The following is a 15676-nucleotide window of genomic DNA, read 5'->3' on the forward strand; positions in this document are numbered from 1 at the left end:
TCTCGTAAGCAGAAGAAGATGAATGCAAGCCAGACACCTGAATGTGGGAGGAGGAAGAATGCATAGTCCGCTCCCAGCTGTCATCACGTTGCTCTTGCAGGCAGCTTCCCCTTCTTAGTGGTTTGCACTGGAGGAGGGGATGGCTGAGAGTATTGCAGTGGGAAACCTCACACCTGGCTCTGTCCAGACTGATGGGATAGTCAGAAATTATAAATTTGGTCTTAGGCTGTGTCTGCTTGAAAAGAAGACTCACGGATACATTAGGTAAAGGTGCTTGTGTCATCTCAGAGCTCCTGGGGGATGTGCGTTGCTCACGAACGGCATTGATATAAGCCCAAAGGTAATGGCAGCTACTTGTCCTCTGATCTGTGCAAAATTCTTGGCTTTTCAAAGCAGCACTCTCAACAGCCAGCTTAGGAACCAAGGCAGCTCACAGGAGGGCAAGGCTGGGCCAGGCTGGCATCATTCTTGTGTTGCCTCTCAGCAAGTTCAGTCAGTGTGTTTGGGTGACCCAGTGCTCCCCAGCCCACATGCAGCCGTGTCGCTGCCCAGTGACCATATCTGGAGCACCTTCACTGAGGCTGGGTGGAGGAGAATGAATTGTTTTTGAAATTGCTGGCAGGGCACAGCTAAGTCATATTTAAGTGAATCTCCCTTTGTGAGAATGCTTAAAAAGAGCCTGAATCAAAAAGCTGGATCTGACCCGTGTTCGCATCCACAGGTGACCTCATCACCTATTGGTCCTTTTGCCAGCAGCAGGAGCTACTGGTGTTCACATTTGTGCAGCCTCAAGTTGCTTCCAGCCTCCTCAATTCTCACTCATGTTTCCCTCCCTAACCTCCACACGTCTTCTTCCAGCCTCATCTTTAGCTTACTACAACTGTGATGGCCTCTCTTACTAAATATAAATGTGCATACTCAACTACATAAATAAAATGGCCCACATGGTAAGCACACATGAGGGCAAGATGTCTTTCCCATGGACAGGACAACCAATTGCTAAACAAATCCCAAACTCTGCACTCCCATGCCAAGAAAGGAAGCAGAAGGCCTAGGAGCAATCACAAGTTGGCTTAGAACAGCTGATATCTACCTCCAACTGGGGTGAGACATGCTGACAGGACACTCAATGCAGGACAGCCTACTCCTCTCCCTCCACACCAGCCAGGAACAGTGGGGTCACAGGTTTGCACAGGAAGCCCCCTCTTTGCTGAGTTATTTCTCAGCCCCATCAGAGCCTCATCTCCAGGTGTTCAATCTCTGTGCCTGTTGCTGCTCCTTCTCACTCTCAGCTTCTCTCTCTCCCCAGCCCTGGCTGTGATAAATCTCCACTTTTAAACATCAACACTCAAGCCCCTTTGATACAACACAGAGATGATGGGTCCTGCTGTGCTTGTTTGCTTCCCAGCCTTTCAGAGGCAGCTCCAAGTACAATGAAGATCCAGAATAAATCCCACTGAACAGAAACACTTTCATAAATAACCTAAGCTATATAGCTTGAAAGTCCTCGTGTATTTCTTCATCTCCACAGTAAAAAACATGTGTTTTGTGTTGCTTCACATAAATCTCTCAGTATTTATCCTCACAAACTCTTCTATAAATTGCTCACTAGGCTTCAAAACGCAGCAAGCAGACTCTTTGATGTGTGTCTCAAACACCAGGTGAATCAATCACTGCTGCGTCACCTTGTTTGCTCCCACGCAGGGAGAAGTTACCGGTCCCCTTTGCCAGAAAAAAGGGCAAGAAGTCAAATGGTTTTGATGGATGGATAAATGTCTGTGGGCTGACCCTCCTGCACAGAGCTTGTTTATACTGCGACTTAGCAGTACTCCCTCCTCCTGATAGCTGATAAAATATTCCATCTCTCCATACACTCCATACACTCCAGACCAAGAGACTGCACATGAATATTTGATCTCTTTGTAAACTTCTTTTCCACTATTGCACTTCCCCCATGGTAACAATTCTTCTCTTACAGGAATAAGCAGAGCACCATTCCTGTCCTGTAGTGCCAAACAGGTGTACCAGTCCTGTACAGACCCGCTATGCAGGGGTGGATTTCACTCAGCACCATTGCAGCACAGCTTGTAGCATTTACCCTGTGAGAAATTCATGTTAATTCAGGTTACAGCTTAGGTGAATAATCTTCCTGGTTGAGATCCACCATTGGATTTCTCAAGGGATGTGCAGGCAGGAGGGATGCATCACCCTGGGCTGAGCTGTGCTGACCTGTTGTGTGCTGTCTGCATCGAAGCTCCCTGCCCCAGCTTCCACACACAGAATGGAGATGAGTCAGTGCAATAGGAAAACTAGGAGCCTCTCCTTTGTAATGACATAGTGTTCCCATTGGCAATGTCATCAGCTCTCAGCACTGAGAACCAGCCTGCACACCCTGCACACTGTAGCATGGTTGCTATTTTATCCCAGTGTGACAGCTCATCTTAGCAATGATTTGCTAGGGGAAGACAAGGGGATGGAGAAGTTGGAAAATGGGAACTGCAGCCTGAGGCTGCTTGGCCAGTGATGTGACAATCCCAGTGGTAGGGAAGGAGCTGGCTGGTTTGGGGAGCTCCAGTCTTTGTTCAGGGGTCCCAAGAGCAGCTGAGCTGCTGATCTAGAAACAATACATGTGATTGATTTTATCCCTTCTTCTGCTATACAGCAACAGGCTGAGTCTGCTCTGGAGTACCCCATGGGTAGTCTTTCTGCCCCTGCACCACTCCTGTGCAGTTACATGTTGTATCCCCTGGGCTCTATGCTTCCTTTTGACCTGTGATGTGGGAGCTGGACTTGCTTTTGCTACAATCCGCTCCTTTATGGTGGAGGTTCCTGTATGTGTGAGCTGCATGTATGGTTCACGTCACCAAGCTAAGATCTCCTGTCATCACCTGAGAGCCTAGGTCAGGCTCCAAGGCTTGAGTCCTGCCTGCGGGGAGCATTGCATAGCATGAGCACCGCATCCCTGCCACGGCTCTACTGGCACTGCAGTGTTTTCCAACTGTCAGCCCCACTCCTGCTTCAGCCGTCATACCATTCACTCTGCTGCCAGCAAATAAATGTCATGGGCAGCTGAGAAGCAGTGAGACCAGAGGCAGTAATTGCCGTGGGGTTTAGCAGCACCTTGACCCCAGTCTGATCTCTCCTGATGTCTTCTCTTCTTGCTGCATTCCTGCTTTAGCTCTGCTGTCATCCTATTGAAGAGCATGAGTTTAAATAATGCAATTAAAAGTAATACTAGTAATAACAGTGAACAGAGGGAAGGGTTCCACTTGGGAATTTTCTTATCGCTGGGTTTTGAGTCTCTTTTTGCAACTTTATGAGCTGGGAATGTATTTTCATTGGGGCTTGCATAAGGGGTACAACATTAGTCCACTGCGGGGAAAGCCGCAGAGTCAGACAGGCAATCATACAGGGGAAGGGGCGCTCATGCTGACATGTACAGATATCTTGTTCTGATGAGAGCAGCTAACCTGGGCTTGGAGGGAGCCTTGAAGGTGTCATAGAACTAGCAGCCCCACCCCACCCTACATAAACTGTTATGGACTGATGCCAGCCTCAGCTCTGGGATCTTCCGATCCTCCCAGTTTCCATGGGATCCATGTGGTGTCTATCACACTCTTCTTACTCAGATAGTAAAACTTTATGGCATCTTTCATCATTGCCTTGCAGAGGGCTGGCTGCAGCTTGCAATTTGCAGGGAACAGCCAGGTTGGCAGTGGGATCCTGCTGTTCCCTGCCAGCAGCCCCACATGGTTGTGACACCATCAGGGTGGCAGCAGGCCTGGCAGACCACAGGCAGATCACCTCATGACACCAGGCCAGGGTGATACTTAGAGAAACCAAACAGAAACCTTCTCTGATTCGCACCAGGGCTGAATGTTTGAAGTTACAGCACTTAATGCTCTTTCACAGGGCGAGGTGTGGGCCGCTAAGCGCAGACACAGCACGGTGGCCATGGTGGCCATACTCCTACAACGTGACTAAAATGAAGTGCAAGAAGTGAAGGATGAAAGTGGGGACTAGCATTGCTATGAAACAGAAACATGGCATAAAATCCTCTCACCTAAAACTATACATCACTGGAAGCAGCCAGTAAATGTGAATCCTGGCTGGCAGCCAGGGTGCAAATGGCAAGGTTCTATGCGCGGAAAGTAGCTTAATGTGCAGTGGAGACCACTGCTATCAAGGCTTCCAGAACAGGCTGTGCTGGCGCATAGGTTTTGCAGTGTTGGTTACAGGCTGTTAAACCCCTCTAGGTCATAGATTCTCATCATAGATTCTCATTCTCTTTTAACTGCATAAATTCACTCTGAAAGTCCTCAAAGAAACACACAGAAATGGCTCGTAGCTACAGTGGGGGTATCAGCTCCCCAGTTGAAAGAAGGCAGAATGAGGGGAGATCCCTCTACCAAGAAAGGTCACGTTTATATGACATTACTTCATAGGAGCACTAGCCAAAAAGCTCCTAAATGGAAGGAAATACTGGTAGTGTTGGCACTGAGGATGCCTGTCCTGCTCACACCATACCTTCCCTCACGCAGGGGACAAGGACTCTCAGCAAGTCAAGTGTAAGCCCACTCTGATGCTGGAAAATGGCAACAAGAATGCAGGAGGGAGACAGGAGGTTTAAATCATTAATGTATTAAGTTGCCTTTCCCAGATGGACTATGTTTCTCCATCACCACCCCTACCTACAACTTTATTTTAAACCCTGGGGCTTGTTGCTGGCAAGAAAGGAAACCTTGCTGTCAAGGGCACCCAGGAGAAGTCATTTAATTTCTGGTTGAGAACTCACTGCAATTGGCTGTTAGCCCCAGGATGACCAACTGAAGTTTTACCACGGTTCTAGTGTGGGGACCATGTTGTGAGGTGGGGGACAATGAGCGTGGGCACAGAGCCCCACTCTTCAGAGACAGGCACTGAAGACAAGTCTCAGGACAGCAGCTTCTTCAAGGCTGGGCTAGTGGCTCTCAGCAATCCTGAAATTCCTTCTGTTTTCCTTTGGCCTATGCACTTATTTTTCAGCTTTCATGCTTGTAAAGAAACACCTGGAATTCAACACATCAAGGTTAAAAAAAGGGAAAAGAAAAAAAAAAAAGCAAAATAAAATGCATCCAGACAATTTACAGACTTAAGGTTCTTCAACCAGTGCAGTAATTTCTGGAGCCATTGGCCAGAGGAGCGCAGAGGCCATTCCTGCAGCATGTCAGTGACAGTGGGCAGGGAGCAGGACACCAGTGGAGTCTGCTCCCCTTGATCTGCTGGTGTGTACTGGTTTGTCCATCCCTCTTGAGAAAGAAGTGCAGGCTCACAGCTGAGCCACCAGCTGTGGAGATCCTAAATCCCTGTTTCTTCCAAAAATATGCTGTGGGGCAGGTGATAGAGAGCGAAACCCCTTTGTGCGGGGTCTGTACTGAGCCCACACTGGCGGGAGGCATGGTGAGGACAGGAGCCATGGCGTTTTGCCCAGAAGATGAGATCACTGCCTTGTGAATAACAGCCCCGTGGGCACCAGTGTGTGCACAGGTCTCCTGTTGTGCTTTGGGAGCAGAGACTGTGCTCATCCAGGGAGTAGGTGGGGATTGGTGACCCCCGTGAGATGAGCTGTGTTCAGTGGGACGTGGGATCACGAGTAGGTGCACACTGCCCTATCTCAGCTTTCACTGTAGTGAGAGCTGCCCCTCCTCAGAAGCATTGTGTCCCAGAGAAACAGGCCAAGGATCCTGATGCTGTCTGCCAAAGCCAACAGAAATAGGCCAGAGTGTATACACATAGCCCTCCTCCTCTGACACCACTCCACATGCCAGTGGGACCCCAGTGCAAGTGGCTGTGGTGCCACTGAAAGGCTGGGGAGCCCAGGAGCCCCACCATCTACCAGGAGATGCTGCTCCCTTGTCAAAAGCAAGTATCATCCTCCTCACAAATGGTTAACCTGCAGGGAGCCGCACAGCACTAATGACTTCACATGCATTTAATCAGCTTGGGCTTACAGAGCTGCTGCCTTGGAGCAGGAAAGCCACGCATGCACCCCAGTTGCAAGGCTGCAAATGCTCCCAAAGCCGCACCCCCCCTTACCAATCATTAATCATCATAGGGAGGGCGGGTGAGGGGGAAAAGGCCAAGCATCTGTAACGCTGAGGCAGTGCTGACCGGTTCCCTGCAGTTCTGCCCCTGTGGAGGTGGCCAGTCCTTTGGGAAGGTCACCAGGACCTGCACACAAGAGGCTAGCCTGCAGCTGGAGGTCTGAAGACGGAGCCTCTGCTTAGCTGGCATCACCTCCATCATCTTCACCATGCGGCAGGAAGCATTCTGGAGTGCCTTGGAATATACCTGCCGATTGCTGGGCATCACCACCGCAGCAGGTAGGAGCAAGCTCCCTTTCTTTGCTACTAAAAGAATAGGGGTGGAGGCTCTTGAGCTGTTTCTCAGCCTTTGGCCAGGTGTAGCTGTTCTGTGCTGGAAGGGGGTTGAGGGAATTTGCTCCCTTTTGCTTTGAGACACTTCAAAGGAAAGTGCCGGGTGCATGGGCTGTTTGCAGAAGACAAGACAAAGTGCAGGTGGAAAAGAAAGCCAAGTTATTTTCTTGTAAAAACAAAGGGGAACAAGTATAATGTGAATGAGACTGAAAAGCAAAATACTCAGGACAGCACAAAACTTTTGGGCTGCCATGGTGGTGCAACATCTCATTCACTCAGAGTTGGGCTGTGGTGGACAACATCCCAGCCCCACAGCACGTCTCTGGGTGGGATAAATAGCCAGGGCAGGGACAGTGAGCTCAGAGATTCACTCTAGTACTGCTGCTGACTCTCTCTCACGGGGCAGGGCAGGCAGAATTCTGCCTCAGTTTCTCCATCAGCAAAGCAGAGATCAAAAGGCTTAACTTGCCTCATGGCTGGAGGTGTGAACAGAGGTTCCTGATGAGAGTGTCTCAGGTGCCTGTGTCAGACTCCAGGAATTTTGGATTTCAGACATCACTTGGTAGGTCACAGCAGGCCCTCCCACCCTGGCGTTTCCTTTATCAACTGCAGACACTTTGCTTAAGTCAGGGACGAAGCAGAAAGCACAAAGGTCAGCTGGAGAGCACACAGGTCCCCAGGGACACCCCGAGCCCTGCTGGGACAATGGAGACTGTGCTCCACAGTGTACTTTATAGACTGATAAAGTGCAGAGGTTCAAGTCATTGAGTTTGTACAAACTCCCAGCACATCATATTGAGGTTGCAACAGACAGGAGCTGGCACACTGCTTTAACTAGTAAATGCAAATCTGTCTGTTCCCATCCTCCTCAGGCCCACATGAGCCCACGCTGATCATATTCACTCTTAAAGCTCCAAACTCACACAGAGATATTCTTGGGTGAAAACACAGTCTTGTTGCAAGAAAACTAAAGCTAGAACAGTAAAACTGAACGTAGCTTACAGTTTGGAAGAGTCTTAATGGACTATAATTTCTCTTGACTGTTTGCTATTTTCCATACTCTGCATCATCCATACCCCTTCCCGTAGTTCTTTTTGAAACCAGCAGTGCAGTCCCCTCAGCTGAGCAACTGCAGAGTACAGACAGCTGCACCGCCAGTCTCTGTACTTTTCCATATCTCCGCTCTGATGCCTTCCCACTATCAACTGGTTTTCCCAAAAGGACAGTGAAGGAATGGGAGGTGCCCATGCTTTATTCTTTTGTGTGTCTCAATGGGGTAAGAAAACAGCTTGATGCAGCGCTTAGTGCCTGATGAGGTGTATGAGGTTTTCACATGAAATGGAAACCACGCAGAAAGGAATCCCTCAGGCTTTGGTTGAATAAGAATAATGAAAGGGAGAGGAGAGTGCATCAGCCTCACTAATTGATCCTGAGGAGGTCTGGCCAACTCCATAGGCTTGCAAACACAAAAGACTGCCCACAAAATGTAACCCCTTCTTCCCCCAGGACTTTGGTGTGCAATGGGGCTTCTTGTGCAGGAAATATCCTGTTGTCCACGGCTCGTCAGTGAGGAGCAATCAAACCATCCCATAGATGACCTCTTTGTTGGGAGTATCTCCGTAACTCAGAGATTTTAGGCCTCGTGATTTCTGCATCTAGAGAGTCTTTACTTTTTTCTTAATTCTCATGCTTTCAACCATTTAATTCCTAATCATGTGCCCTTAACCACATGATTTGGAGAAGATCCAAATCAAGGCAGCAACAAGCCCAAACAAACACTTCAGAAACAACCCTTTGCCTTTTGCAGATACTTTACCCAAACAGCTTTGCAGATAAAGCAGAAGCTGTGCAAAATCAGAAAAATTCCCCAGGCAAAGCAGAGACTAGAGCTGTTGAATTCTGCATTTGTCTGTGGGGAATGACTGAATGAATGAATTCTGCATTTGTATAGAAAAGTGTTAAGAAGGATGCTTTATCACAGGATAACGAAGGACAATTCCTTGTGTGTAGGACTGCACAGCTTGGTCCCTTCACAGCCCTTTGATGACAGTGATATCTCCTGCCTTTTCTTGGGCGTGGAGAAGAAAAGAAATTCTGCAGGGAACCAGGAGGGGCCAGTACAGGAGATCAGCAGCTGCAGGTGAAACTGCAAGAACAAACAAGACCACAGCATCCAGATGGGGCTTGGCTTGGCTGGATCAGCACAGCATGCTCAGGCACAGACCCACAGTACTGGCCCACCTTATGGGCATGGTGGGCTAGAGCTTGGCTCACTGCTTGTGAGCCTGGTACCCTACTTCTGGGTGGGGCGCAGCCACAGCTCATGTAATGTAATCCAAAATCTGGAAAAAAACTTTCTAACTCCAGTGTGGTGTTAGAGTAACCACAGCCAACTGGCACCTCAGGTCTTGGCCAGTGTCCACTGAACAAGCTCTCTGCAGCTGGTGCAAAGCACTTTGTTTCTGTGCTATTTTGGAAATACCCTTGAGGGATGTTGAAGGAAAGTTTGCATGCCATAAAACTATTGGCTCCCAATGACCAGTCCTGGAAGAACTTTAGACTTGCTAATACTCTTAATCCCCCTTAAACTGACTCCCCAGTGTGCTGCGCTGGCTTGTGTTCTGGGGGGATGTTCATTCCTTGTTTTTAATCTGCCTGCTCCTCTTATAGGTTTTTCTGTTTGGCTAGCAAAGAATTTTAATGCCATGGCTACAGCCCTACCTGAATGCAACTGGCACAGTTCCCCTATCCTGCCTCTGCCCTACAGCCACATGTGGGGTGCAGCAGAGCTGGTGGGTATGGAGAGGATCAGAGCAGAGAGGTCTCAGCAGAGGCTTGTAGATGTGTGGGATGAGGGGCAGGAGCAGATAGGAAAGTGGGACTGAAGTCTCCACAGCAGTAGAGGGTGGGAAAGACATGGGACAGACACCACTGCTTATCTCTGTCCAAAGCTGATATTCTCAGAGCACATCTTCCCAGGCCGTGCAGCAGCGAGGCTGCCTGTTGGTATACTGCTGTGCTTGGTTCCTGAGCTGTACATCAAGGCCAGCACTCAGCTCTGATTCCAGGGTTCCTGTATCAGCTTGAGTCACCAAAGATGCAGAGCAGAAGCAGCTGCACCAACAGCCACAGACACCAGGGCATGGATGCTGGGAGCTGACGGGACACCAGGGAATCACAAACTGAGCCAGCAGTCAACATCTTTGCTGCCTTCCCTTTCTAGTGCTGATCGGCGTCGGTGTAGAAACTCTACAGCGAGGGCAGTTCAAAAACCTGGCTTTCTACCTGCTGTGAGTATTTTTACCCTTGCACTCAGAGCTAGTAGAGGTGGCACAGTTGATTCCTCCACCAAGTATAGCACCAAACTAGCCTGCAACAGCAGCAGGGACAGCATTGAAGGCTTTGGGGAATTAAGAACTCCCTCATTAGGCTTCCAACGAGTAAGTTGATCCTGTTAGGGAGGATGACTTTCTCCTCATGCTAATGTAGATTCAGGCAGGCCAGAAGTGACACTGGCTGCAAGTTAGCCCTCCATGGGTGAAAGGTCTTGGGCCCTCCTCCATAAACCAGCCAGGTAGAGAGTATTCAGACCCTAGCAAACAGTCTTTGTTGTGAAAGGGACAGTAAATCCCAGCCCTCTATGCCCCTTCTTCCACCTGCAGAGCATGCTTCAGTCCAGCCCTGCTTCCCTGACAACTCTGCCTTTCAGTTTTTCAGGGTTTGCAGTTACTGTCTGTGAAGGCTTCTTCTTTCTCAGTTTGTTCCTGGAGATGTGCTTCACGTGAGTAGATCCTGTCCAGTCTTTCTCAACCCTTGTGGGACTTGTCCAGGGCAACCTGTTGCTTCCAGGCCTGTCAAACCTGTCAAAGCTGCAACTGCCACACCAAAGGTCCTGCCCCTACTGCCATGGCAGTAGTGCAGCAGGGAGATAAGTGGAGTCATGTCCACACCTAATCAAACCCAAGTTTGTGCCATAATCTTCTAAGTGTCAGTATGACAAACCCTAGTCTGCAGCATCTCCTTAGCACATGGTACAAAGTCATACAAGGGTCCAGGAGAAGTTTGAGTTAAAATGTAGAAAATCCTTACACACTTCTGCTGACTTTCAGCATAAGCTCAAAATCTCCAATTGCTAGGAGGCAACACCTTAATCCAACTAGTAGGTATAAGCATGCCAAGAAGAGGTCACATATAATGCTGACTTGTTACCTCTGCCCACCACACTCAGGACTCAGACTTCAGATAACTTCCTTAACCAAAACACCAGTTTTTCTTGGCAAACTAGACTGAGAATCTGAACCTTTAAATAGGTTGTGGTTAGGTCCAAATCCCCTTACCATGTACTTGGTGTACAAGGACTTCTGTTTCTCTCTCCAGATATGAGCCTGACTCTTTGGCACATTCCTGCTGGAAGCAAGCCAGACGCCCAGGGAGTTTCCAGAAATTCCTGGGGTACACTCTACTCTCATTGGCTTGCTTCTTGCATCCCATCATCGTCTGGCATGTCACCATACCTGGTGAGGAGTCTGTGCTGGGGTGGGGAGTGGTGAAAATGAAAGACGAATATGGTCTGTTGGGGACAATGGACTGGTATACCCACAGATGGTGAGGATGTGTGCAGTGCTGAGTTAACTGGACCAAACACTTACTGGCTAGCATTTCACATTAGGCCAACCCTCAACCAACATATCCTTCTCTCCAGGGTCCATGCTAGTGCTGACTGCCTTGGCCTACTTCCTGCTGAGCAAGAGGAGAAAGACTCCAGGGCACAAAGAGGCTCATCCTGAAGCAGGCCAGTATGTGGACCCTTCAGCCACCATGGCAGCCCCAACCATTGCTGGTGACACTGAGCAGACCTACACCTTCTACGAGTCCCAGAGGGAGCAGCACTGCTCACTGCTGGGCCACATGAAGAGCATCCTGAAGGGCAGCAAGGACAGAAGTCTGACCCATGCAGCTACACTCCAAACAGAGCTCCCACCAGCCCCACGTAAGCAAGTGCATTTCCAGGAGAAGGTGGTGCAAATCATCCCTTCTGTCAGCGAAAGCCTGGATGATGTGGAAAGTGAGACTGAAGAAACCACATCAGATACAGCACCCATCCTCACCCCTCCTGATACTCCTGTTGTCCTCACTCCCCTCAGTCCCACAGGACTGTTTTGAGGACTCAGCACCAACAAGGAGAAGGCAGGCACACTTGTACTGGTGTTCCTCCCTGAGATTCAGGCAGCTGATAGACCTTGTACCATGGGCAGCACTGCTACAATGACTAGAGTATCACAGCCTCCTCTGTGCTTTCTATGATCCTGGCAGGTCAGCAGGAAATCCCACAGGCCAACCCCACAGCTAGCAAGTAGGATGAGAGATGGAGTGTGCATCACCCATGCCCCAATGTGGAGGAGTGGCCCTCCTGGCCCTCCCTACTCTGGCTGGTTCACCTGTTATGCAGAGACTGCATGTACAGATCAGGCCTGTAGCTAGTGTGTGGTGGTCTGCAGCCCTACAGCATCATGCCCAGGGGACAGGCCGTGGATTGACCAGCCCATTGGAAAGACAGTAAGGTTTCTCCTCCTGGGGAATCTCTCTCTATGTCTTCATTCATCATCTGTTACAGAATGACATGCCGCAGCAGCAGCTTCTGCCTAACATCACAGCCATGGCATTTGCTTCCTAAGAGGCAGGAAGAGGGCTACCATCATCCACCAAGCAGCCTCTGCTGGGAACAGTTGTCTTCCAACTGTCCTTGTTGTGCCTGGAAGAGCTCATGGAAGCTTGGAGTTATCAAGCACTCTCCTGGAGATAGCTCTTGCTAAATGTTCTCCTTTGAGACATGCTCTGGGCCCAGCAGGGGAGTCATGTCACTGTGGGAGCAGGGAGGACCCTACGGAGACTTCTGGAGTTAGAAGAGCATTAGAATGCTGTAGAACCTCAAGTTCCAAGGTTCAGAAATGGTTGGCTCAGCAGACTGTTAAATATGGCCCCCAGAAGGCAAAGGCAATAATAAAGTTACAATGCTGCCCCACTGGCCCTCTCCAATCCCTGAAGTCTTCACTTTTGCCTTAATACTACTGTATCCTTTGCTCTTTGAAGACCTATAATACTTTGATTGAGCATTTCTTTCCTGCTCAATCCCTCAGGCAGGATTTGTAACCTCTCCGAGGTTCTACCAGAGAAGTATAGGGCAGATAGCCCAAGACTTTTCTCTGCTCCTGGATCTATTAGCAAAGGGACCTACAACTCAACCTGTGCCTGCAGATGCCATCAGCAAGACTCTCTCATAAGCATCAGGCAACTCTCATGGCTGCACATGGGAAGGAATAATTTGCTCGGACACTGGACATGAGTGCTGGAGTGCGGGATGGTGAAGGACAGGAAATCCTTGAGACCTGCTTAGGCTGATAATAATGCAGAAGTCAGTGTCGACTTTTTTTTTTTTTTTTTTTTAAATACATTGCTTCACTTTAAACGTTCATCTCTCTGAGATACAATCACCACAATTTCCATTTAGGAAAGTGATGTATTTTGAAGAGAAGTGGGAAAATGTGAAGTGCAAATGTTCAGAAATCGAAAGGCAAGTGATGAGAACTCAGTGCAATTTTTTAATAGATTCTGATTAAGTTGCTCCTGTTATGGGAGATGAATGGGGAAGAAGGCAGAAGATATTGACTCACAATGTTTGACTGCTTGTATTGGTTAGTGAAACTATCCTCAGGAGGGGCTTATGGTTGGTCTTAAACACTCAGTTGTTCCTACAACTAGACATGAGCAAAAAAGCTTCTTGTTCCGTCACTGATGTTTGAAATGATAACTGCTATCAATCTGCTCTATACACAAGGCAGAAATTACAGACCTCTTCCTTCCAGTTGCCCAAATTAAACCTCCACTCCAAAATAGCATGCTGGAGAAGAGTCACATATATATCTGACTTTAGGGAGATTTAGTTTCCTACATCTCCAAAACTGTATTCAGAAAATTGAAGCAATTTACAGACTAACACCACACCATTGATACCCTGGACAAAGTCACAACTCCACCCACAAGCTGGTCTATTCATCACATGAAGAAATGAATTCGAAACTATTTTCCTCTAAAGTAGATAATCAAACAGCATACTTGCACCATCAAAGGCCTCAGCCCAGCCATGCTGAAAGGGTATCATCCTTGTCCACTTCTCCAAAAGACTGTGCTCAGAGACGGCTCCTTGACTCAGTCACACATCTGCCCATTATACCCACTCTTAGTGGCATGCAACTTTCTGCATCATCCCAGGCTGTTCTCTGAATGTTGAATAACTAATTATATATAGAGAGATAAGAGTTATCAAAAAGGCAGAGCTCTTCATAGATCAGCTGATCTGCAGATGAAAGATCACATTTATGCCACTGCCTTTTTAACTCGAGCTAAGCTCCAGGACAGCCTAGGTGCGTACAGCCAACCTGCATCCCAATATCACGCATCTACCCTTACACAGCAGACCCACACATTATATCCATAAGACAGCAGAGATAGCTGGCAAGGGGAACACCAATGGAGTGAGAGTTCTTGGGTGGGGAAAAGGAAATTTTACCCCAAATTTTATTGTGCTGTGAAATGCATTTATAGAGTTCTTAATCATAAGCATCTACAGAATCAGGCATTTTGTTTTCAGGCATATCTCAATGTAGGATTCCATTGGGAAATGGGACTGGGGAAAGCTGCCAGTAAGGTGGCTGCTCGGCCTTGTTGGGAATTCCCCTGGGCAGAATGCTCTTCCATATCCCTAAATGCTTTTCTTGCCTGCTCCCTTCTGTTGGCCTGGCTTTTCTCCATCCCTACAGCTAGCTGCCCTAGAAGACAAAGGTTAGAAAAAATCTGCTCATCACTCCTGTGTTAAATTGCTCATTCAGTTAAGGTCCATCTCTGACTCACCAGTAATTCTGGAGATAAATGCTCCTTCAGAGGCAACTAAGCTATAGCCCAAAACAGCCCTGAAGGACACACTCATGTCACACAGGCTGAGCTGCTGCTCCACATTATCCTCTTTGTGCATCCCCAGCTCTGCTCCCTATTGTCTATCCCATCCTAGTACTATTGGCCAGATCCATCAGCTGATAGAGCTCATTAGTCCAGAGAAAAAAAAGAAAAAAGTAATTAGGAAAAAGAAAGCAGGTGGTTGTCTTCTAGAGTTAATGAGCCAAATAAATCCATGGAAGAAAGGGCCAAGCACAAAATGAAGGAGGTGAGGGGAATAAGAGCACCCTTTTCAAAGGCAGCAGACTGTTAGAGAAGCTCAGCTGTGCAAAGAAATGTAGCCTCAGGAGTTCCTTAAAATCCCAGTGTAGAAGGAATGCTCACCCTCAGAAGGAGATGGATGACCTTGCAGAGACTGCTTGCTGAAGTATTCATTTCTTCTTTGGACCCTCTTTCTATATGTTGTTATGAGAGGCACCTCAGGGTCTACCAAAAGCATCAGAGGCAGTGGAGAGTTGGAGGGTGAGGTATCAGCATGGAAAATTCACAGAGGCAGGGTGACTGCAGGAAAAAAAAGAGTAAGAACTTGATGCAATCAACTGTGAAGTGCAGTGATACCTGAAGTTGAGCTGCCTGAACTGTCAGTCCACACAGCATCACATGAACCCTGGTATATTATTTTTACATTTATTACTGCTAATTCATGATACAGCTAATCCACTAGGATTAGCCTACTGAGTTACAGTTAACTGTATCAGCTCATAAACTCCTAATGTGTCATATGCTGAAAGGAAAGAAGATGAATCACCCAAAAGTTGTATGTGTACAAGGTGAAACTCCACAAGGTAACCCTGACAGAAACAATTCCAAAGTTTCCTCCAAAGACCTTCCTGCATGAGTTAAAGTCTGCCTGCTTTGTATGTATAAGTGTTCTGGAAACTCATCACAATGCTATTTGACAGCAACACCTGCAATAGTAAAGCCTGGTGTTGGGGTCAGTGGCATGAGCAGCTCCTGACTCAGGGCTGAGTCACATGAACACGCAGGAGAGAACCTGCCTCCATTCTCTTATGTGAATCAGGAAATGAGTGCTGCATGTTGACATACCTGCAACACTACCACTTCACAGCCCTATGCCTTATCCTGTTACATTCATAAGCTTCTCCTACGCCTGGGCCAGAAATTCAGATCCGGTTTTGGATGGACTCCCTCACTCTGTGCTCTTCAGAGAGCTACAAGGACCAGAAACCAGGTGCCAGGCCTGCCTGGTGTTCCTCAGAACTGTCAACATCATCTTGGCATGGGGTGGG

General features: G+C 48.2%; 1 protein-coding gene across 1 annotated transcript; it reads left to right on the top strand.

The window, feature by feature from the left end:
- The first annotated feature begins 6292 nt into the window (after positions 1 to 6292).
- Positions 6293 to 11675, top strand: TMEM72 (transmembrane protein 72). Its single transcript, XM_003208024.5, has 5 exons — positions 6293 to 6362; positions 9640 to 9706; positions 10126 to 10197; positions 10794 to 10933; positions 11119 to 11675. Exons 1-5 carry the CDS (start codon positions 6293 to 6295, stop codon positions 11577 to 11579), a joined length of 810 nt encoding a protein of 269 aa, XP_003208072.1. The 3' UTR covers positions 11580 to 11675.
- Positions 11676 to 15676: the final 4001 nt, after the last annotated feature.

Source organism: Meleagris gallopavo, chromosome 8, assembly GCF_905368555.1.
Source record: "Meleagris gallopavo chromosome 8, MGAL_WU_HG_1.1, whole genome shotgun sequence".
Taxonomy (NCBI): Eukaryota; Metazoa; Chordata; class Aves; order Galliformes; family Phasianidae; genus Meleagris; species Meleagris gallopavo.

Bases quoted from the DNA above. Each gene is read 5' to 3' on its own strand.
- TMEM72 (XM_003208024.5), top strand. From the start codon at position 6,293: ATGCGGCAGGAAGCATTCTGGAGTGCCTTGGAATATACCTGCCGATTG. The intron at 6,363-9,639 runs GTAGGAGCAAGC...TTCCCTTTCTAG, and splicing joins GGGCATCACCACCGCAGCAG to TGCTGATCGGCGTCGGTGTA. The intron at 10,198-10,793 runs GTGAGTAGATCC...TTCTCTCTCCAG, and splicing joins TTCCTGGAGATGTGCTTCAC to ATATGAGCCTGACTCTTTGG.